The 25,452-nt window shown below is 31.2% G+C and overlaps 1 protein-coding gene across 3 annotated transcripts in view; it reads right to left on the bottom strand.

Annotated features, from left to right (window-relative positions):
- LOC115874783 (unconventional myosin-X) overlaps positions 1–25,452 on the bottom strand; it is a 170,061-nt gene that overhangs the window by 37,342 nt on the left and 107,267 nt on the right. For all 3 annotated transcript variants that reach the window (XM_030890060.1, XM_030890059.1, XM_030890061.1), the window contains 9 exons: positions 24,477–24,854; positions 23,365–23,607; positions 22,826–23,018; positions 20,766–21,030; positions 15,659–15,865; positions 15,123–15,481; positions 11,722–11,956; positions 9,186–9,589; positions 732–895 (listed from right to left, as the gene is read on the bottom strand). In XM_030890060.1, the coding sequence (XP_030745920.1) occupies positions 732–895; positions 9,186–9,589; positions 11,722–11,956; positions 15,123–15,481; positions 15,659–15,865; positions 20,766–21,030; positions 22,826–23,018; positions 23,365–23,607; positions 24,477–24,854 (2,448 nt within the window). The remainder of the gene's footprint in view (positions 1–731; positions 896–9,185; positions 9,590–11,721; positions 11,957–15,122; positions 15,482–15,658; positions 15,866–20,765; positions 21,031–22,825; positions 23,019–23,364; positions 23,608–24,476; positions 24,855–25,452) is intronic.

Here is a 25,452-nt window from a genome sequence, read left to right on the forward strand (position 1 = left end):
TCAGATAAAAAACGAGATTTGGTATATTAGTATGACATAAATTAGGATTGATTGACGCATTCAATTCTTCTCGGTAACTTTCTGTTTCACCGGAAATTACTACAATTTTTGATTTTAATTACTCTCCGTGTTTTTTTACTTTATTCGATAGAAAATGACACTCTGAATAGAATGACATATATGTCAACTTTCAGACAATTTGACTCGAAATACCAAGTGTGTGGTACCAAATTATTTGTAAAAAAATGCTTTTTCCACATATGCAGTCAGCCTTGTTCCATTCGAAAAAATTGAGATGATTAAACATACGATTTGGGCATCATCAAATTAGTGTTTTTAACACAGCCATATATGGCACTCAAGATTGACATTAAAAATACAATGTATGGTTTAAGCGAATATATGTCAAAAGTTGACATATGACATGCCATTCTATTCAGAGTGTAATTTACTATTGAATAAAGTAAAAAAATACCAGAGGTAGCATTTAAAAATCAAAAGTTGTAGTCATTTCCGGTGAAACAGAAAGTGATCGAAAACAATTGAATGCGTCAATCGATCCTAATTTATATCATATACTAACAACCAAATCTCGTATTTATTTGAAAAAATAAAAAAGTTATAGGGGTGAGCCACTTTTGAGACGCACCCGGTATATGTTGCGGGATTATATTACCAGACAACCTTACTACTTTAGCAACATTTGTAATATTTAATTTTTCGGGACTTACTACGGAGCTACTCGATCTGGAAACCGTCGGTGTTGGTCTTGGGCTTTCAGATGGCAATTTTGGTGGTGCTGGTAAAGGTGGAGGAGAGACACATACTGGAAGGTTGGCGGAATCGTCTCGTGGAAGCACAGATTCGTAAATAGGTTCGTCCCTACTTCGTTTCTCTGAAATTTAATGAAACATTATTGAATCGGCATAGTAGCAATTAGTAATATCCTTGTTTATATATTAATAGTTAGTCAATGTGCCTGTATAAGTCGATGCTGCCAACTGGTGGCAGAAATTAAAACGTAAAAAGGGGCGGAGACTATTGAATTTGGCAAAGAAGTAGGGACTAGGAATTCTTCGAATTTAATTCTCGGTAAAGAATAAAATATCTTATCTGCTTCGAACCGAATGCGTAAAATTATTACTTTTTTATGTATAATCCTTGTATAATGGTGTAACCTAAAACTAGTTTTCTAATATTTCAATTTGTTGATGAAGAAAAAATATTAGATACTATGTAGATATTTAAGGCAGATGCTACAGGGTGTTCAACATATATTAATGGTTAATTCTACGTATTTAAAATTAAAAAAATATCTGCAGACTCTTTCAATGACACAGCCTATACTGAGTGTTTTTTTTTAAAGTGGTTCACCTCTATAACTTTTTTATTTTTTCAGATTCCGAGAAAAAAACTAAATTGGGAATGTTAGTAGGTATATGACATAAATCGAGATTGATTCGTATTCAGTTAGTTTCGGTCACTTCCTGTTTCACCGGAAATGTATACATTTGATTTTTAAATGGTACCCTCGGTATTTTTTATACCGTAAGATCGAATAAAAACGGCGTCAGCGATGGCTATGAAATGAACATCGATGACATTTCTCATATAAATTTACATATAAAATGACAGCGCTTTTCATTTCATAGCCATTGCTGACGCCGTTTTTATTCGATCATACGGTACTTTATTTGATAGAAAATGACATTCTGAATAGAATGACAACTTTTGACATCAACAATCATATGTCAACTTTTGACATTTTCAATTAAATCAAAAATAGCATTTTAAAATTCAATCTAGTGTCATGGCTGTGTTAAAACCATTATTTTTTAATCAAGGATTAATCAAGGAGCTTTGGAAAAATTGATTTGGTCGTCTAATATTTTTTGTGTCTTTTCCTGGTCAGTTGAAATATGCCCATTTCGTATTTTAATCATAACTCAATTTTTTTTAATGAAACGAGAGTGGCTCATTAGCATATTTGGAAAAGCATTTTTTGATACCTAATAAATTTTGGTACCTAATTTTGGTAAATAATTTGGTACCACACACTCCGTATGTCGAGTCAAACTGTCGTTATCTTTACGACCGGTTACATGTTGTTTATTATCATGGCACTCTACTAGATTGAACTTTAAAATACTATTTTTTAAGTAAAAGAGTCAAAAGTTGACATTGAATTATTCTATTGAGAATGCCATATTCTGCAAAATAAAGTAAAAAAATACCGACGGTACCATTTAAAAACCAAAAGTTGTAGTCATTTCCGGTGAAACAAGAAATGACCGAAACTAATTGAATACATCAATCAAGCTACTTTTGAAAAACACCCGATATATTATAATTCTTTCTGATAGATTTTACAAAATCCTTCAACTTCTATTAAGAATGTCATATAACTAAATAAATCACTTTACTTAATGTTTAATAATAAATAATTTTTGTTTTGTCATATGGCAACTTGTTATAATGTAAATGAATTAAAAGAAGGATAAAATTCAGAACAGATTGCAAGCTGTTGAGTATAGGTGTACTTAATATACTTTCTTAACAAATGTTGAAAGGTTTTGTAAAATCACTAGAAAAAATAATAATATATATATCGGATCAGCCAAAAAAAATGTTTGAACACAGTGTAGCATCTAACTGCAAGTATTTTTACATATAAATATATTTTTTTTTCATCTCTGTAAAACACTCCTACCAAATTTGTGTAGTCCAACTTCGGAAACAACTGACAGTTAAGTAACATAGGAATAAAATTTTACTTTTTTTTTAAATTGTAAATACTTACTAACGTTATTTATAAAAAAAAGTTATAGAATTTTAGGCAGAATCGAAAATAAAATAAAAATGGAGTTTTGCATTAAAAAACATGTATCCGCCACATTTTTTGAAGCAACCAGTATACTCAAAAATAACATTTGAACTGTGTCTCTAAAGATTCTCTATACCCTTTTTTTTATTTTTTTGGAATTCCCAAAACAAACGAGATAATTAACTTTATTTCTTTCGTGATATCTCATTTTATAATATTTCGGAAGAATTAATCAGGTATCTTATTTTTATAATTATTAGAAATAAATCGGAATTAAAGGATAAGGGATATGTAAATATATACCATACGATAAAAAAAAACGGCCTCAGAGGTGGTTTGGAAATGAATATCGATGTCATTTGTACGTAAACAAATAGACGCCGTTTTTTTTCGCTCATACCGTATAAGAAAAAAAATTTAATAAAGCAAACGCATTTATTAATACATGTATATAGATTTACATGGTATGAAGAAATTCGCATTATGATCTCTGAAGGTCCCACCAATGCTTGGTTAAAGTGGCGAGTACGACCACTTAGCAGTCACACCTATAATAATTTAATAAAATATGAATATAATAAACAAACTTATTTCTTTTAGATTTTTTAAAAGCGAGTTATATGTGTTAAGTGGTTTTTGATTATTTTAGGCTAAATTTTTTAGACATATTATTTTAGACCAAATTGTCTGCCCACTCAAACGTCTTCAAAATTATAATGTAGGAAATTCTTAATATGTTTTAATTGGGAATACTTTTAGAAAGTTTCATTTTCACCAAACAAAACTACGTATGTATAATAAATTGCAGTATAATCAACTATAATGCATGATATATACTAGGGGCGTCAAAACTAGATGTTGGGTTTTTCTCGATTATTTCGAACAGAACTCCAATTTTTTCTCAAAAATTTTTTCCAACTTTGTTTTGAAAAATAATTTTTAAATCCATAATCGATGTATATACAGTAATGTCCTCTTTTAGAATACATAATTATTTTCAGCTGCATCGATAAAATAAATCATATTTACTGATGCCAAGTAAAAAAATAATTAGAAAATTATTTTAAACATCTAATTCTTAATTTTTGTCGCTGATAAATAGATACATCACTTTTGTCGACAAACCTACTAATAAAAATTGCGTAAAAAATCATGTTTATTCGCAAAGAGACAATTGAAAACAATTTAATAACTATTAATTTGGGATATAGATCTTAATAAAACAAAAGTTGCATAAAAGCTTTGTTGATTTATGATATAAAATACAGTGTTTCATTTGAAATAGCAAAGAAAAATATAATATCTAGTTTTGACTCATCCTGTATATAATAAACAATTTAGTCTATTTTAATATAATTATATGAATTATATAATTATTAATTATTAACTTAAATTAGTTCCAGTAAAAAACGTCGATATTACCTATTTTTAACTTAACTTAGAAAGAGAGGGCTTTAAATATATATTTTATTATATAAACAATAAAATTCAATCCAAAAAGGGTCAAAATATATTCTTTGGTCAAAATGAACTCTATACGACTATGACATTGTGGTATTTTTTGGAATGACAATTTAATAACAAATCCACCAAGCAAAAATACAAAATATAGCCTTTCTTTTCACAAACTCATAACCTTTGCTCATAACTAATAACTTTAAAAGTAAATATATATTTGAATCATCCTGTATATCTATAAAAATACCTCCCTGTCAAATTTACGCTACTTTTGCAAGCATATTTTACAAAAAATATGATTTGAGTGAAAATATAAAATAGGAAATCTGATATGAAGCTTTATCTAAACACAGGGTTGACTGTAGATAAACAATATTTTACCTTATCAAGTTATTAAGAAAAATTCTCGGAAAAATTATAAGATACACAATATATCTGACAATTACAAAAAAGCTAAGTGAGAAATGAAAGAATTTATAGCATAAAATATTTATTTTTATAAGACATAACCTAAACGAAACGAAATTACAAGTCGAGAAAGATCAACAAAACTGCCGAATTTAGAAGCGAATATAACTTTTTTTCCTTTTTTCTTGTCACAGTTGAAACAAACAAGGATAAAGCTATTTTCGTAAAACATGGGTGAAACGTGCTAATAAGTGGCTCAATAGATGTGACCTCGCGCCCTTCCATTTTTGAACGATGGGCGGGTTTAACGGATTCCCCTCAAAGAAAATCGTAGGGGAATACAAAAATTCAGAACGGGCAAGGCGCCACCTAGAAGACGGGCTTGTACTAAGCCCTCATTGTACATCTATTTATACATAATCAAGGGTAATATTATAGAAAAAAAAAAATTAGGTCCGCAAGATGTAACTAATTTTACAAAAGTTCGTAAGTAAAACTGCTTAGCTTCGTAAAACAACACGAATCTTTAAGCACAGTATAAACAAACTGAGAATTACAATGAGATTATTGTGAATCTTAGTTGATAGTAAAAAATAGTTGAAAAATTGTTACTTATGCAGCGTGTGATCGTTTTGAGATAAAAAGTATGAAAAATAATTTTTACTGGTAAGTAATTATATGTATTATATTATGAGTAGTAAACCAAACATTATGAAATTCGTTTAGGGGTAACTACTTATATTTTTATTAACTTATTTACTAATTAGGATGCGTAAATTTTATGAATTCTGCTTAGTTATTCAGTAGGCTATCTGCATTTTTGTTATTAAATAATTAAATTAATTTATTTACTTATATTCAAAGCTATATATTTTTAACAATTTTAGTAACTAAAAATATTTATTAAATCAACGTAAAACAAAACCAGCAAATTATTGAGTCTATCCTACCTTCTTATATTTTAACATGTTTAAAAAAAGAACGTTATAGATAAACCGTAATTCAAGACAGCCATATTAATATACCATCACAGTCTCGTTATTTTTGTTGATATACTCCTTCCTTACCTTATGGTTGATTCAATAGAAGCGAGAGAGAATATAATAGTGAAAATTTTTCACTTGAATAAAAAAAATTATTTTTGTTTCCAGTTGTCATTTTTGTTCTGTTAGTCGCCGCGGTGATAGCTATATATACATACGTTTATCTTTATATATTTTTAGATGAAGCTACTTATTTTTGGCGTAGGAGATGAACTATTGTTGCATAATTATTAATAAAAAAATAATAAAATAAAATGCATAGAACAATTAAAACATGTGAAATATTTAAAAAGAGAAAATAGCAAAATAAAAATCTAAGCAAGGGGCATTCAAACCAAACCACAATTATTTAGTGCAAGGAATAAGAAGTAAGTATGAAAACAGATTTAGAAACATAGAATGTCTATAAGGGATTTCGATTCCCGATGGTTTTGAAAACTTTCAACGACATTACCAGTTTGCATTCAAAACATTGAACTTCTTACATAGTCCAGTAAATGATGGTTAAAACCATGGACTAATTTGTCGACCGGGACTTTTCAGGCGGATTGTGCACCTTTTGGGGAGTAGTTTTAGGGGAAAAAATTGTAACATTGTTTTTACTAATATATATATTTACTATATTTTTACTAATAATAGCTTATTTGTCAAGATTGTTTTGTGCGGGTGATGTGCGGGTGCCAGATATCGCAAGCATTGTCATACACAAGTTTATAAGTAATGTTCCACAGCCCCTGGACCATCAAGGCGTAGGACGTCTCTTGGATGCTCATATTTCAAACCAAATGGTGAAGGTAGTCCATTATATCTGGGAAAATGAACAGGACAATATACTCTGAAAGAGTTGCAAGATATTGCAGGTAATTTTGAAATTTTATCATTGATTTCCAACGCCTCATTGATGTTTGTTACTTATAAAGTTATTGTGCAATTTTCTTTACTTTCCGAAAATCCCCAAAAAGCGGAAAAAGCAACTCACGAATAGTTGTTGTTTTATAAAAATGTAATTAAACAAATACTTCAAACTTTCTGAATTGCTTAAAGAGACTCTAATAACAACTGTTATAAAAAATCATGACAAATAAGCTATTATTTATGAAAATTTGAATAAGTTTGTAAAAATCTGAAAATTTTGGGGCCAAGGAATGGTTTACCCGGTTTTTTTATTATCATAAAATATGACAAAATTCAAACAAGTTCCAAAATGTGATGGCTGTTCGCTCTACCTTTTAAATGAACTTTGAATCGCCAAAAAATATTAAATTTTAGCTGAGTTATTAAACAATTTGTCCTATCAATCAATGATACGCTTATGAAATCTATCTTCGGAGCGTTAAGACTTGGAGAGAAAATTCAGGGATCTTCGACGGGAAATATCTCGAAATTATTAATTCTAAGTAAAAAATGATAAGGGCCATTTTTTATTTAAAGAAAAATTTGGCAAATTGCATATTTTGGCAGATATTTGGGGAAAACTGATTTTTCGGCCAAAGCTGGCCGAGCATGGTGTTACAAACTTTCCCCCTAAAACTACTCTCCAAAAGGTACACAATCCGCCTAAAAAGTCAAGGTCGACGAATTACGCCGAGACTTGTGTCTTTGTTTTACTGGACTAACTAAAAAAAAAAAAAAATTAAGTACCTAATATAGACCAGCCGACTAGTGGTTTTAGGTGGAAATAATTAGAGGCAAGCTGCAATAACACTTATTCTCTTTGTTTTGCTTTGTTGAATACTCTACTAAATTTGCACGGTCTATCGATCCCGGATTTGGTCGCCATATTGAAAAATCCTGTCAAATTATGACATTTTTATGTTTTTTTTTTAAATAACTCGGTGTAGGTGCACTGCACAGAAAATTTGAAAGAAAACAAAAAGAAAGCTATTTAAATTCTTTACAAAAAAGGTTCTATTCACCGATTTCGTGCATGAACAGGTTAACGAGATATAGGCGCTTAAATACAAAGCATATATTTTCTAGTGGTTCATTTAATATGAGAAACTGATTCTATGTAAATTTGAATAATTTGCCAGTACAAATTTATGTTTTTCTTGTGCTCGTTTCCACACCACCTGGCGGTAGAGCACACGGCGCACTTTTTTAAGTGGTTTCCCCTATAGGCCTAATCCTAATCTTTGTGTCTTACTTCGGAATAGTATAACGAAACACTAAAACTAAAAGTCGCCCGAACTGGTTTGCGTAATTGATCGCACCCCGGCTGCCGTCTCGCGGTGTTGTCGAATAGATCAACTATCAAATTTAACGCCAGCGCACAATAAGATGTACTTAAAAAAAATTTAGCGCCGGGAGGCACGCCCATACTAAAATATGTTAATAAAAAGTTGGCAGGCAGTTCTTTTAGTTTCAAAGTAAAGGAATTTTTCCAATTTTGGTCCGCGGTTATTTCCCCTATCCGCCACCTGGGGTCGCGTCCGATGGGAGATTGGAGTTCTCCACATGGATTTTCTCAAAAACGGACTACGGAAACACGGAGTATCTCAAAAACTGCGACTTTGACTGATTTTGATGTTATTACAAATTTTGTTGCAAATATTATTCCTAATCTTAAATTGAAAACCGCGTTTCGCTAGCTACTGTAATTTTGGAGTTACGATTTTTTTAAAATTTTAACCCCCTCCCATACCACCTTACCAACCACCCACCCCCACCAAAAACTAATGGCCAGATTCTCGGGTATACACAGTATTTTTGTGCCAAATTTGGTTAAAATCGGTTTAGCGGTTTTTGAGTTATCATGTTACAGACGGCGAGACAGACAGACAGACAGACACCATGAAAATATTTTGTATTTAGGTCATTCATGACCCAAATAACTCATTTTGAGTGAAATTAAAATTACCTGATAGTATGGTCGGCTAATAAGCCTTAGATGTTAATTGCTATAACTTTAGAACTGATAAGTTTACGAGAATAATTAATAGAACCTTTTTTGTAGAGAATTTAATTTGCTTTATTTTTGGTTACCTGCATTTTTTTTCTACAATGCACCCAGACCGAGATATTTTAAAAAATCCATAAAAATGTAGTTTTTATATCGACTTTTTCAAAATGGCGGCTAAATCCGGGATCGACAGACCGTGCAAATTGAATATATTTATTATTCAGCACATCAAAACAAATCAAATAAAAAATAATTCAGCTTGCCTCTAATTATTTCCACCTAGGCCTATTTAAAACGACGTACCGACTGGCCTAATAATGATTATGTACAATTTTTTCATACTGTCTTAACCAATGTTTATAATATGATGACCGATGACATGTATCCTTAAAATTCGCACGCGCTCCTCAAAATTCGCAAAATATTAAAACAATTTTCTGTGAACTTTGCCGCTCCTGTATTTTTTTTTAATCAACCAATAACAATATTCGTATGTTATGCAATTGAACCAAGTGTTAGTCCCTTTTTCAATATAAAGCATAAACAATACCTTTAATTTGACAGACGTCATTCTGTACAGGCTCCACCACATGTGGCGCCGACACCGGTGTTTCCGGCGATGACTGGAACGGGGGTGGAGGAGGAGGCCCCGTGGGCTCTGGAAGACTGGGGAGCCCCATTTTTGGGGGTGTCGGCTGCTGTTGCTCCTGCGCAAGACCCTCCAGCTCCTGCTGAATCACAGTTTCCAACTCTACGTCCAGGTCTTCCACCAGTTCGTTCATTTTCTCGCCTATTTCGTCGATGATGTTATTGCGGGTGGTGGACTGCGGAGCGACGTCGGACAGGAAGGCGAAGAGGTTGTCTAGGTCCACTGATTCGGTGGCATTTTCGTTGAGGTGGGGCTTGAGCTGTTCGGCCATTTGGGACAGAGCCGCGATTTCTTGTTCAGCGGCCCTGAAAGAATAGTTAGATATTATTTATTTTAGTTGTTAACACTTGAGTAAATATCACTTTAAGTTTATAATCAATAGAGAAATCATTTCGGTGGCTTTCTCATACAGTGTGTTACAAGGCGAAAAATTTAAGGGCGATTCCTTAAAAAAGGTTGAATATAAAGAATAAATAAATAAATAAATAAATGTCTTTATTGTCAAAAATTTTTTTTAATTTGTAGACAAAAGTAAACTAAACAATCAAAGTAAACAAACAAGGTACACAAACAAACAAACAAAAGATAATACAAAACATTATACAAATAATATTGTCAGTCTTATTGTTTAAAATAAACATTTATAAATGTTTACAATCTCAAAGAATAAAAAAATAAAAATAATATTCAAAAATATTTAGTTAGTTTATAGTAAATATCAATGAACTTTAAATAAATTTATTTCGATGTCATTAGTAAATATAGCAATAACAAACATTAGACCAGTGTTTACAAGATCAAATTCGATTATCAAAATATAATTCATTTCCGGCGTAGAAAGCCTTGTCTAGTAAATAAGAGTTCAATGCTTTGCGAAATGAAGAAAATAATTTTATGGATTTGATTTCAAATGGCAGGTGAATGTGCATTTTTTTCGAATTGTATAATATTGAACTTTTAACTAACTCTGAGCGTGGGGTAGGTAGATAAAGAATAAGATATTATCCACTCAGGATTGCTCCGCGTTCCTGAGTGGATAAGTGTGAGATGGCCTTTCTTGAGAAGCTGATACATGCTTACGTATTAGGCAAACGGATTCAAATATAAATAAGGAAGGAAGAGTTAATATTTTTAATTTTTTAAAAAAGTCTTGGCAATGAGTTCTGCTGTTTAGTCCCAGTGAATATCGAACAGCTCTCTTCTGGAGCTTGAAAATGCGATCAAATTGAGTCGCATAACACGTACCCCAGAATGGAAGGGCATACCTGAGGTGCGACTCAAAAAGTGCATAATAAACAGTTCTAGCCACTGACAAGCTAAGCTCCTTAGAAACAGATCTTAATGCAAAACAGGCAGAGCTTAATTTTTTCAACAAAGCGTCGATATGCATGTCCCATTTCAGAGAATTGTCTAAAACAAGCCCTAAGAATTTTACCGATTTTACGACGTCAATGGCGGTGTTGTTAAGTACAAAAGGCTGCAGCGAGTTTTTATACGACAAAGCTTTAGTTTTAGAAATGGTCATCTTGGTCTCGTCCTTTATGCAGAGGAATGATTATTGCCGTCTTAAGACATTTTGGAATGATATGTTTATTATAGTAGTTAGGTGATTCAGAGTGCTTTCTGGCAGATTCGAAAACATTTTTAAAGGTAGAAAGATCATTCTTATACATATAAACATTGGGTCAAAAGTCAAGCATTAGAAAAAAATTGTCCAATAAAGATGGCGGGCAATAACAATTCTGTTTTTTTTTATTTCAGATAAATACCATATGACTGAAAAAAAAACATGCGGCTTACAACAGTTGGCTTAAGAAAATAACGATCGATGACATTTCCCATATATAAAATGATGATCTTCATTTCCAAGCTATCTATTACCCCAGTCAAATTAGTTAAAAAAAGCCTCATCGGTGGAAGAATTCCCAGAGTTTTGAAAATGGCTTTAAACGATTCCTCTAGACTTGGGATCAGACTTGGGCAAAAGGTAAGTATTTCCTTAAGAAAATTGTGAAGCGTTTCAGGTTTACTTAAGATGTTGAATATACGAAAAATATATGAAACATGTAGCAAGTTGGGATGGGCACTTGTTTGTTATTTAAACCAAAAGTTGTGTAAGCCATTTTTGCCGGGTGATTTCCAGTTGGGTAGTCTTTTAATGTTTTGGATGTGAAACGGACAGGGTCCAATAAAAGCAATTATTACTATTATTATTATTACTCTATAGCGAAGATAAAAATTAAAAACTTAATTTGTTTCCATCTTTGCCATGTTGCCATCTTTGTATCGCAATATCTCTTTAATGATTGACAATGAAAATGAACAATTAAAGAGCGATTTCTAATTCAATAAAATATAATAAAATATCAAATGTGTAAGATAAATATAAATCAGCAACAGAATATCCTATTCTAACACAAAAAACATGGGTTCTTACCTTTCACATTCCTCTAGTTCTCCATTTTCTATAGGCGGAGGCAATGGGGGTGGTGGAAAACTATTAATCTCGTTAGATTCTCTTTCTTTCTCCGCTGCCAGTCTCGCTGCTTCCGCTTCTCTAGCTTCCCTCTCTTTTCTTTCTGCTTCTCTCTGTCTCCTTTCCTCTTCTAAACGTTCGCGTTTGCGCATTTCTTCCTCCACTCTGCGCATTTCTCTTAAAGCGGCAGCCACTTCTACAAAAAGAAAGAAGATATTACTTTAAAAATGTAAACAAAGCATCAGTTTCTCGCGGCCTTATCTTACAAATAAACAACTGCGGTTTTGACAAATTAAATATTAGTTGAAAACTGACGAATATGAGTTATGTTATATAAATTATTGATACAAAAACAAATAATTTTTTTTCAAACAAAAACACAGAAAATATTTATAATCTAATAAAATACGTCATTATACGATATCGGTTAATATATTTTTTAATAAATAGTAGCACTCTAGTATTTTCTTTTTACATTATTGTATGAATATCTAGAATACACCTTCGCTTAGTAAATGTGTCCCATTTTCGTGTGTTTTATAGGGTTTCTCGCTTATAAGTAGAGATACAAAGATGCGGTTTTCAGATTACTGTGCTACTTTTTTTTACGAAACTAACTACACTTTTCGACCACCTTTGTATCTCTCTTATAACTTATTGAAAAGATGAAAATTGAGCCCCATAGACTTTTTCATGTAGAACTCAGTTGCTTAACTATAATTCGTTGGGAGCTGTCATTCTTGACATATTACCCAAACTTATGTTTTTTTTAAACGGAGTACCCTGTATATGATTTCTTTAATTTTATTTGTCTTGTTATCAGCTTTCTAAAAATATAGTATACTGTCTACATCTTTTCATAAATAAGGTAATAAATGCATTATTTAATATAAATTTTATGAATCCGTTCTGGTCACGATTCAATTTTTGAACCGTATTCTAAGAGGTGGATCGAACCTAATGCTTAAAGTACACACTCGCCGAGGCTATCCGAGGCGCGACAAAAAAAGACGGTCCTAACCAATATCAATGTACATATCGTTAATATTTCGTCGCGCCTCGGGTTGCCTCGGCGAGTGTGCATTTTAAGCATTAGATTCGATCCACCACTTAGAATACGGTTCAAAAATTAAATCGTGACTAGAACGGATTCATAAAATTTGAACGAACTTGTAAGAATTCGTAAAAAAGAGTCGGAAGGAATCGGATCACAGTGCGACTCGTTCGTTTGTACGGCTCGTTTGCTCCAAGAATCGTGAGAATTGATTCATTGCTTACAATACGGCTCGTTTAAAAAATAAATATTAGAATTATATACTATGAGCTTGGGTACCCAAAGGTTTGTAATCTAGGTATCTAATAGCAATGATATAAATACAGATAAGTAACTATTATCTTAGTGATAAACTTTTATGTTCTATTATACCAATTTTATATATTAGTAATAAAATAAACTATAATTTACGCCGTCTGCATAATTATGAAGAATGCATATTTATGAAGTAGGGCATCAATAGACTCGAATAAAAGCCCTAAACAAACATCATGGATATCAAATGCAAGCGATGTGAAAGTAATTTATAAAAAAAATATCTCTTTTTACTGAATATAATATATCTAAATATGTTTATAGCTTGTTCAAATGAACGAATCGTAAGTCGTTTCAATAAGAAAAAATGAAACTAGCGTATATATACTATATACGCTAGTTTCTGTGTGTAAAATTGCTCGGCTGCATCAAACATTTCAATAATTCTAATTTATAGGGCGTGCTAAAAGCTACACAAGTTCATTTTCGGTACAGTTTATTAAGAAAACACGACGGAAAACAAAATTAAATAAATTAAAATAATAATACTCTTTTAAACAATGTTAAAAAGTTAAATAATGCATTTATTTAACTTATTTATAAAAATATGTATATAGTATATTATATTTTTAGATAGCTTAAAAAAAAATAAATAAATAATATACATGGTGTACCGTTAAAAAAAACATAAGTGTCAGCAGGCTTGCCACCCGTCCCGATTTTGTCGGGACAGTCCCGATTTTTATTTGTTTAATAGCCACATTGTTATTAACCAATAAAACTGTAAAATTTATTATTAAAATTAAATGCTTATTAATTTCTTGAATTTAAAAACAGTTCTTTTCCACAAATTAATATTAGAAATTTTAGTAGAAATAGATATTGATACTCTGTTTAATGAATATTCGATAACAAAAACTTGCGTAAAGGATATTTGCCAAAAAGAATATAAAAATTACAGATAAAAAAATACAGTAGTATTTTTAAAACTAGAGTGAATTATATGCCTTCATTGTTTAAGGTTATTTATATATTTTCACGTATGATGTTGAAGTAGACAGACGGCTAGAAATAGAGTTCAGTTAAGCTCACTAGAACGCAACTTCAAAAATATTCATTACAATTGGGGGTTGGAACCTTTGTTGTTACAATAGCAAAATAAAACACTAATTCACCGCAATACACAAAAACACTGCTTTTAACACTGGACGCTCGTTTCGCTAATCATAAATTTGAAGCTAACCATGTTTTCATAATCTGCTGATGATGCTAAGCTGGTTAACGAAACGCGAGTCCAGTGTTAAAAGTAGTGTTTAATGGAAATTAGCGCACTTGTAGGTGTTAGGTCCTTTTTATGCTTGTGTATGCTAAATATGTTATATTTTAAAGTGTTTTGTTGTATTGTGGGGAATTAGTGTTTTATTTTACCAAAAAATGTTCATTTAAAAATAATTAAATAAACTAATATAGCCAATTATACAGATTATACAGCTGAAACTTTTGATTTTGTTTATGTTTTGTTCTAGTTCTTTGAATTGATTGTTTACTAATTTTGTTTTCAACTTTCCATTTTTTATTTTTACATAATTATTTATAAATTTCGAATAGTTTTTTAAGTTAACGCAAAAAGGCATAAAATATTGTTTCAAAACCCGATGGGCACATAAAATTTTACATTTAAGAAAAAAGGTTGCAGCAGTGCTGTTCCGATTTTTTAAATACAAAAAGTGGCAACCCTGAGTGTGAGTAATATTTCAAAATTAACAACTCCCGGTGAATAACTAATTACTGAATTCTACGTTTAGCGCTGTATTTCAGAAACTAAGAGGGCTAGGGACATATTTGTGTGTAGCATTTTTAGATTCATAAATAAGTAGCATAGTGATGTAAAACTTGCATCTTTGTACCTCTACTCACAATTGAGAAACTCTGTAAAACACATGAAAATAGGACACTCTGTATAGTAAGGTTTGTCTATTTATAATATTTGACTAAACAATTACTTTAACAATAAAAATAAAACATAAGAGATTAACAGAAAACTGTTAGTTACCTCTGGCGAAAACACCCCTCAAATGACTCTGGATCACCACCGCGGCTCTTCTCTTCTTCAAGAACTCTATTCTCAACTTCCAACCTTTGTAAGCATGCTGTATTTTCAATATAGCATCCCTAACTTTAATATACTCCTTCCTAGATTTGTACTTTCTGTAAGTCTTTTGTATAAGAATTGCTTTGGTTTTGAGCATTTTGTTCCTGGTGTCTTCCAAGGGTTCATGGACGTGTGACCTCATAAAGACTTTCGTTTTTCCCAATTGCCATTCAGTTTTGGGAAGTCTGTGGCTCTCTATGAGATTCAGGGAAGCTTGTTGGTAGTCTTGAGGTAAACGATTTTTGGAAAGACAATGATATCTGCAAACAAATTATAATTATTATTCCTTTTATTGTAAACATTTTAAAAATATTGAGATTTTTGTGGCATAATTAACTAGTGTAATGCAGTTTTTAATGGTTAAGTAAATTAGTTAAATACGTAATTGTATGCTTAAAGCGGTATCAGGATAAGGACCCACATTATAATAAGCTTACCTTAATATGAAGTCTTCATAACTCATGTGTATGGGAAAACCTTCTTTTCTTATTCTAATTATATCTAACATTCCTAAATATTTCAATTGGTCCAAAACTAGAGCATCGTCGTAGTCGTCAGGAAGTTTATCTTTGTTTGGTTTGATGCACCTGACGTACCAAGGAGTTGTGGATTGCAAAACGTCAACTAACGCTTGCAACTGATGTCTAAAAAGATTTTAACAGAATTACAAACAAGAATAATATCTGTTCCATACTATTTGTATTTCTTAAATAAGTGCAAGTATTTTAAGGGATGATAGATCTGGACAAGAGAGACATATCTTCTATAGTCTATAAAATGAATAACTTTGAATTTTGACCGTTATTTTTTACCAACATGGCAAATATAAAATCCCTCTGTCAAAAAAGTTACTGATATTCAGGGTTCGGAAGTAGTTAATTAAGACGTAATTTACCTGATTAACTACGTGTAGTTTTTCTTCTAAAACTACGTCTTTTCCCGTTCATTAACTACATGAAAACTACGTTAATAAACTATGTATTGATATTATAAATAATTTTCCTTTGTATGAGGTGTAATAGAGATAATATGATGTAAATATTATATTTGAAGCCATATTTCTTCTGTTTTCTTAAATACATTATGTGTTTTTAAAGCTTCAACTTATTATAACCTCACCTCAAACCTTTAATATTTGAAAGTTACATACATAGGTTACATAAACTACACCCTCTACATAAACTACATTAACTACATGTATTGTAGTTTATGTAGTTTTTAAAATTAACATGTAGTTTTCCGAACCCTGCTGATATTCTTTAAATTGAGTGCCTGAACGAATCGGATAGGTAACTCTTTTTACTTTCGTGAAATAGAAAAGGAAAATAATAAAACAAGTGACAGTTCTTCCTCTTCTTGCAAAAATCAACACGAAATGTCATAATTGACAAAAGTAAAACGTCATCAGCTTTTGACATTTCTAAATATTAGACCAATGCCGTCTCTAATAGAGCAGCCACGGAGCGAGATTTATGACGTCACGCTAGTTAGATACTACGGATTAATAAATATGTTGTAGAATACATGGAAAACATAATTATTCCTCATATTTTTGGTTTGTATTTTAAAAATGATATAGTTTACATGAAATATATATAATACACAGTTAATAAATACAATATAATATATACCTATTTATTGTAATAAATACTTTGGCAAATAAAACTATGAACCATACAAATGCAGCAAATGTTTTAAAATATACAAATAATGAATAGGTAGTACATAAGATAATGGGTAAAATGTAAAATATATTTTAAATTTTGGGGTTTGAAAATCGATCTAATTTAACAAAAAACATTCAATATCTACTAATAGTGATGTATTATTATTTGCATTCACAAAATTTATTTATATAGTATAATGTTTACTGCAATTAATAAAATTAAATCAAAACTAATATAAACTTGTCAAAAGATGACCACATATTTTTTTAAATTATTATTCTTAACACAAAAACTATATACATTGACTATGGAGTACGATTTCAGCCATATTGTAAAACATTTGCTGCATTTGTATGGTTCATTGTTTATCTGCCAAAGTATTTATTACTATAAATACGTATATATATTGTATTTATTAACTGTATATTATGTATATTTCATGTAAACTATATCATTATTAAAATACAAACCAAAAATACGAGGAATAATTATGTTTTCCATGTATTCTACAACATATTTATTACTCCGTAGTACCTAACTAGCGTGACGTCATAAATCTCGCTCTGAGGCTGTTCTATTAGAGACGGCATTGCGTCAGCATGACCGCAAGTTGCTAACTTAATAAAATTAACACTAGAAAAGCCCGCGGGAACTGTCAAATTCAAAGTTATTCGTTTTACAGACTATATTTGCCATTGTTTATTAATATGCAATTTTTAAAATAGGCGATTTCATTAACTTTAAAAATTAATATTTTGAGAACCGCCAGCATCAGTATGTCGGATGTAGATGTGACTACATCCTGTGTTGCTACACGGCTAATGGAGACTGAGTGGGTGTATTACCTTGTTAAGTTGGTGTTCGCTAGTAACCCATTATCGCACAAAAATAAGAGTTGAGTAAAAATGAAAAACTTCGTAATATTAAGTTAAGATTTACTGTTTCAGTTTAATTGAAAACAATAGAATTGTAAAAAAGTATTAGTGTGCGTAAAAAGTAAGCAGTGTGCGTTTTTTCTATAATTATAAGTAAAGCTTAATTCAGAACCTCGCAGTAAGTGGTTTCAATTAGTATAGAAGTTTGTTCCTTTAAATCTAAGCATTCAGAACGTCAAAATTAGTGGTAGACATTTTCAATTAATAGAAAAAGTTATCAAACTTTCAACTTTTCTACTAATTATACTTCAAAATTTGTGAGGAATGTCATTTTGGCCTTTGATTATCTTCTGTCAAGATAGATTGTGGTTAGAAATCAAAAGTTGATTGATTTATAAGGTAAATATTAGGCTTTCTCTATGGATACAACTAACGCAAGCTGTTGCTAGGATATTTTATTAATTTTACTTGTTTTTTTAATATTGTGAATGATTGTAAACTAAAAAGTAATGAATAAATCAGTTTTTGTAAATTATTATGTAGAAAATTATGTGAAATTCTAAATACACAAATTATGCAGAATGTGGGTAATGGTAACATGGCAGTGGTAACATTGCAAAGCTTCGATACATCGTCAAGAAATTTCACGAGAATGAAGCTGCAGCACTAACAAGTTTTTATTTTAATTTCCCCAAAAATGCCAAGAAAAATATAACATTTTCAACACTTTTTTTGGCAAAAAAAAACATGGAAGTGTTTTTGAGGTACTACTAGTTAAAATACTAGCACCTATTTAAGAGACACCTTGTATATATGCCCTAGAGATTATTATGAGGCCACGTGCGGAAAACTGAGGATGTACAGGGACATCATTTTAAGTGTCTCACTCGATTTATAATTTTCCTGTTTGGTATTTAAAGATAGTAGAAAAATTTTCTAATGTAATTTTTCGCGAGGATGCCGATTCTCTACACCAAAATTTTTTAAAACGTCAATTTTGACAGATACGAAGCCATCTTGATTTTTTTTAATAGAAACCCCATCATATTTTAGCAAGGTCCGGTAGACACATTTTAGCTAATTTCAAAAATATATAGTTTAGTATACTTTGCACTTACCGTTTTCGATATACAGTGGATTTAAAAATGAATTGTTCCAGAATCATTTTAAGTGTCTCACCCCATTTAAAATTTTCCTCTTTTCTATTTTAAGATAGTAAAAAAATATTTTAATGTAATTTTTCGATTTATATCGATTTTCTACATTAAAATTTTTTAAAAAGTCAATTTTGACAGATACGATGCCATCTTGATTTTTTTTTTAAATGGAAACCCCATCATATTTTAACACAGCCCGGTACACAAATTTTAGCTAATTTCAAAAATATATAGTTTAATATACTTCGCATTTACCATTTTTTATATACAGGGGGTTGAAATCAAGAATTCCTCTAATTTTGATGTATTTGATATGAATGCCATTCACTTACAACTGAATGGCATTCGTATCCAAATGCATGAAATTTACATAAATTGAGCTATCTTATGATAAATGGCTATCATTTTAAAACTAAATTTTCAAAAAAGTTTTTTATATACAGGGTGGTCCGAACTGTATTCCGGAAACCTTGGCAGCATATTCTGCAGATAAAAATAAGTAAAAAAGTTCGTATAAATGGACGTCCTAAAATGCTTAGTTTCGGAGATACACGGTGTAGAAGTTTCATTTTTATTTCGATTTTTTCCAATTAATTTCTGAACTGACGTCAATATTTGGCTGAAAATTCGTGCCTGGGAGTTTTTTGACATGAGAAATTTGATTTTGATGTCAATATGACTCTTATTTGTAGGGAGCGGCACCTACATGTGTTTTAACTGTTTTTTTACTTATTTTTATCTGCAAAATATGCTGCCAAAGTTTCCGGAATACAGTTCGGACCACCTCGTATATAAAGGTCATATTGAAGAAGAATCAAAGTATAAATAAATAAAGAATTTTAAGCGTCGTAATTGTCAAATTTGAAGATTTCATTTTTAAATGCACTGTATACCGAAAACGGTAAGTGCAAAGTATACTAAACTATATATTTTTGAAATTAGCTAAAATATGTCTACCGGACCATGTTAAAATATGATTTGGTTTCCATTTAAAAAAAATCAAGATGGCGTCGTATCTGTCAAAATTGACGTTTTAAAAAATCTTAATGTAGAAAATCGGCATCCTCGCGAAAAATTACATTAAAATATCTTTTTACTATCTTAAAATAGAAAAGAGGAAAATTTTAAATTGAATGAGACACTTAAAATGATTCTGGGACAATTCATTTTTAAATCCACTGTATATCGAAAATGGTAAGTGCAAAGTATAATAAACTATATACTTTTGAAATTAGCTAAAATATGTCTACCGGACCATGCTAAAATATGATGGGGTTTCCATTTAAAAAAAATCAAGATGCGTCGTATCTGTCAAAATTGACGTTTTAAAAAATTTTGGTCTAGAGAATCGGCATCCTCGCAAAAAATTACATTAGAAAATCTTTCTATTATCTTTAAATACCAAACAGGAAATTTATAAATCGAGTGAGACACTTAAAATGATGTCCCTGTACATTATAACGCAAATGACGATGACGTAAAGGAAAATAAAAAAAAATAAAACTAAATTTAAAAAAAAACATTTTTTGCGTAAAAGTTGGGAACCACTGGATTTTTTCTGTGTTTTCGTTCTTCTAAAATTAATCTAATACCTATGTGTGTTATACATTCAATTTTCAATTTTTTTCGTAAAGATTTGTAGACGTGTTTCTAGGGTCGAAATATACCATCCCACAAAGTATTTGCACTTTTAAGACTCATCATGTATATTACTAGATAAAAGTCTATATTTTTTTAAATAATAAAAGTACAATATAGTAAAATAAAAGAATCAAATATTTTCTAAATAAATGCTGCCACAACGTACATATGTTAGACAGTATAATGTATTGTGATTATTCTCACCTAAAAGTATCCGAAACTGTAGGTTTCCCCTTGCTAGTACCTCTAGAAACCGTACCAACCCCATTTGCCGTTTGTGCCTTCTGTGTTAAGTCTTGAAAGGTCGACAAATCCTGCACAAACTCGTTTGTGCTTCGGGAGATAATGTCAAAAAAGACGTCCTGCTGAACATCCCTGTTTTTATCCACGAAACCTTTGACGTTATACGTCACACAGCCGGCGTAGTGCTTCACACCAAATTCAGTCTCCCATCGTCTACGATCTTCGCCTAGAAAAATAAGTTATGTCAAATTTGTATTATGAAAATTATGTTCCCTAAAAATTCTGAATAATTTATATCAATTTACATAGGTCAACTAATATCAAAGGATATAATAAAAAGCCAAAATCACAATTTCGAAGTATAATTAATGGAAAAAGATTGCTTACTTTAAATTACTACCACTAATTTGAACGTTCTGAAAGCTTATATTGAAATTAGAGGAATTCGAGGTTCTGAATTTAAGCTTCATTCAGAACATCGAAAGTAATGGAATGAATTAGTGGTTTCAATTATACTTTATACTTAAGAGTTTAGATCATTCCCAATGTTAAAAAAATACGATTAAAATTAAGATAATATCCTAGGAACTGATTGCGGTAGTCAGTTATGTCCATAGAGAGAGCCTAATAATTAGCTTATAAAACAATTTTTTTCTTGCTAACCACAATTTCTCTTGATGGATGATAATCAAAGACCAAAATGACATTACTCGTGAATTTTAAAGTATAATTAGTGGAAAAAATCAAAAGTTTAGTAGCCTACTACTTTCTACTACTTGAAAATTACTACCACTAATATTGAAGTTCTGAATGCTTACATTGAAATTAGAGGAACTAACTTCTACGGTAGTGCAAACCACTAATTTATACCACTAATTTCGAGGTTCTGAATGAAGCTTTGGGGTAAAAACAAAGTGAAGTATGTAGATACTGATACATTCTAGGATAAATTTATACATCAAAACAATTGGAGCAAATCAACTCGTCGCGCATCTAGAAACATATAAGTATCGTCATACGGCGAGGTGAAGTACTCCACTATATTTTACCCTATGACAACTCCATCCGTAACCTGGAATGAAAATCTCCAACGGTTTAAGATACTTCAAGAAATTTCTCAGAACTTACGATCTGATTTTCCTTGATTTAAGTAAGAACAATCAATCGGATTGGCACAGGGTTTTTAACGGGACACTGTCTCCTCAACGAACACCTCAGTAAGAAAATGGGAAACAAAATGGGAAAACACTAGAGCACTTCATCACTGAGTGCGCCGAGACAACAACAATTCGTGCAATAAAGTTTGGTACGACTGATATCAGAGATGGAGAACTAACCTCTGTAAAACCGTTTCAAATACCGACATTTGTCAAATCCCTGAGACTGTATGATGAGTTATAACTCGTTTATAACTCAAGAAAGGAGAACACACAATAGATCTCTAAGGTCGCGGTTATTAGCGGACATCAGCTAAATGTAATAGAGGTGTTGCGACTTTAGATGTGACCAATGTGTGTCTACAAAATAGAGCGGTCCAATAATAGAAAACGTCAGTTATAACTCGGAAACCGTCAATTTATAGTGCTTAAAGAAACAATTATTTATAGGTAAATCGGACAAAAGAAGTTTCTTTAAATTATTTTCAAGTTTAAAAGTTGACCGCTAGATGGGCGTAACAGCAAGACAAAATTGAAAATATCAATTTTCCCTTAAATATTTCAAACTGGGATATACTGAAAATATGATTAACTAATTACGCACTTTTCCCCTTGATATAATTTTTGTCTTTTGTAGAAAACAAAGTTAGTAAGGGCAGATTAAACATGTTTACAATAAAATGTCAACATCTCTGTTATGGAAAAACCAATATCAAGTGATGTATGCTAAAAATATTATATTATGATTCTTATAACGCAATTAATTTTACACACAGATTTTACAGTTCAGCAGAGCATTAAAGAGGGAAATAAAAAATATAGCTTCGTACTTATAATATCTGAAATCCGAACATCATACATTACCTTTGACATATCGCTCGTGGTTCTCAAATTCCGTATGCAAATTTGAAATATACGACGCATCACAGCCTCTTGGTAAATGACATTGCTCACTTAACAGTCTTAATATACACCTGGGAGGTTTCTCTAACAATTCTAAACATAATGTATTGTCCGTAAACGCTATATGATTAAAGCTGATTTCTTCTTGTTTGTACTGAAAAAAATGTCTTCAATTATCTTGATTCCAGATAATTTCAATGATCAAGGTTGAATGTATATCACTCTGTATATCATTGAATAAAAATCTATAATCTTTAAATAAAAAAGGGTGACAAAAATGTGTATAATTTAATGAAATACTAAAATCAATATACAAAATCATATACGATCTTCGATAAGAAACTTTGTGGCAACTTATCATTTTTCTGCTTACATCTGAGTTGAATTTATTATGCGTACCTTCGTTTTGCAAAGTAAGGTTTGCTTATTTATATTATTGGTCTAAACAATACACTATACAGTAATGTTTTACACAAGAAACTATACAAAAAATCACTTACTATTTCTTGTTCCAGTGCGAAGACGTAATGATTGAAGAATTTGTGCAGTTTTTCGTTGGTGTAGTTGATGCAAAGTTGTTCAAAAGAATTTACAGCAAAATTTTCGAACCCGAATATATCTAAGACGCCTAGAAACCTGGAAGAATCCTGACCTGGATTGATACAGTTGTTAATGTGGTTGATCAGCCAGGCGAAGGTTCGAGAATACAAAGCTTTGGCCATCGCATGTCTGTTTTCGCAAGCCTGAAAATTCACCGGAATGTTACTAAACAAATACCGCATGCTCACATTTATTGGCTTTAACCGTCGATTGAAGAAATAAGAAGATGGGTAACCTTACGGGCGATTTTGTGGCATTACATAGCTGGCGTTACTGTCAGCCTGTCCGAGATTTAGTTTAGCTCTGAGCCGCTGCGCGCTGATAGTCGTTTACAGCGCAGCGGATAAAGAATACTGTACCGTAGTTCTGTTTTCAATCGACAGTTCAGCGAGTGGCTGCCGGAGACTGTGTTGCTAGAACAACAGAAAATCCGTAGATTTACGGATTTTGGGTACAGTACGTTAATAATACGGATTTTCTATCATTAAACAATTTAATATAATATTATATGATTAAACAAAGAACGGCGTCAGAGTTGGCTTGGAAATGAAGATCGCTGTTATCTCATATGTAAAATATTATGGTAAATGTCAAAAATCGTCATTTCCAAGACAACTAAACGACTTTTTTCAATCATACGACATATTCAGTACCTATAAAAGAATTTTTTTTTTGTTGTTTATTATATGATTAACACGAATACATTTCCAATACATAAACGCGGATTTTCCATCCAAAGATATTTTCGTCAAAAGTATTACAGATATTACACATTTTAATATGGCAATGCTGTCACTTTCAGTTCTACACCGTCTTCGATATGCATTCGCTGGCTAATTTAGAGAAAAATATGTGTTTTATGCGTTGGCCTCAGAATGATTGGTGTCTCCACCAATTGGTGTACAGCACTTGAGACGTAAAGGGAAATCAAATCAGCCTTGTCATGAATTCGTCCATTAGGTTGCGTATCTTCTCAATTACTTCAATCAACGCTTTAACTTTGAAATTTTACCTGTTGTCTAGTTAGTGGAATTTCCGTTATATTCCCTCTAACATTGATCTGCCTCAACAACACGACTTGCTTTAAGTTTTCTGCGTCCAAACCCAGCAACCTTGACAATATATCAACTATATTCTCATCTTCTTTCGTCAGTTGGCATCTCTCACCGTCAATGTCTTCAAACGTCAAGTTACCCAGCCATAGGATGGCAGCTAGAGTTTGAAATATACCGCTGCACATGTTGGGCGGGACTTGCAACACTTGGAACGCTAACCTCAAACTGTCCAGTCTTCTGGCATCCGCATCTAATTTGATAGATCTGGATTGGTTGAGGTAGTTGTAAAAGTTGGCTTCTTTAAGGTGGAGCTGTGCTGAGAGTTCTTTGTTGTGCTGAAAGAAAAATAAGCTGTTTGATATATTTTTTTCATACATGGACGATATTTTTCGAACATACTGTATCTAACGGAGTTGTACTTGTATACGAATATTCGCATATTTTTTGTAATTATATCAGATATTGTATTGCAAACAGCGTTCACTTTAATATTTGGAATTGGTTTAGTATTATAAATAACCAATTTTCCAATTGAATTTTTTAAATAAAAAAATATTTATTGTCTTTTTATGAGTTTGTACATAATATATATTTTTTTTATTTTGAACTGAATATAATCATCTTGTTTATGAAACAAAATATTAATAAATAATAATAAAAAATATATTTAACATACATTATATGTATTCTTCTCTTAAATTCTTGTCAAATCTACTTTTATTTTGAACTTAAATAATCATCTTTTTTCTCTAACTAAACTGTATATTCTGTCAATTTTAGGATGTCGTTTGTCGAAATCTTTCCTGATTCGTTGGAGAGACTGTTGTGAAAAATTATAAAATAAAACTAAATTGGAAATATTTGTATTGTAGTATGCATTTATTACAGTTGAGGGTTGGAACCTTTGGTGTTACACAGCAAAGTAAAAACACT

The sequence above is a fragment of the Sitophilus oryzae genome, unplaced genomic scaffold (assembly GCF_002938485.1).
Source record: "Sitophilus oryzae breed Bouriz unplaced genomic scaffold, Soryzae_2.0 scaffold_1297_pilon_pilon, whole genome shotgun sequence".
NCBI classification, from domain to species: domain Eukaryota; kingdom Metazoa; phylum Arthropoda; class Insecta; order Coleoptera; family Curculionidae; genus Sitophilus; species Sitophilus oryzae.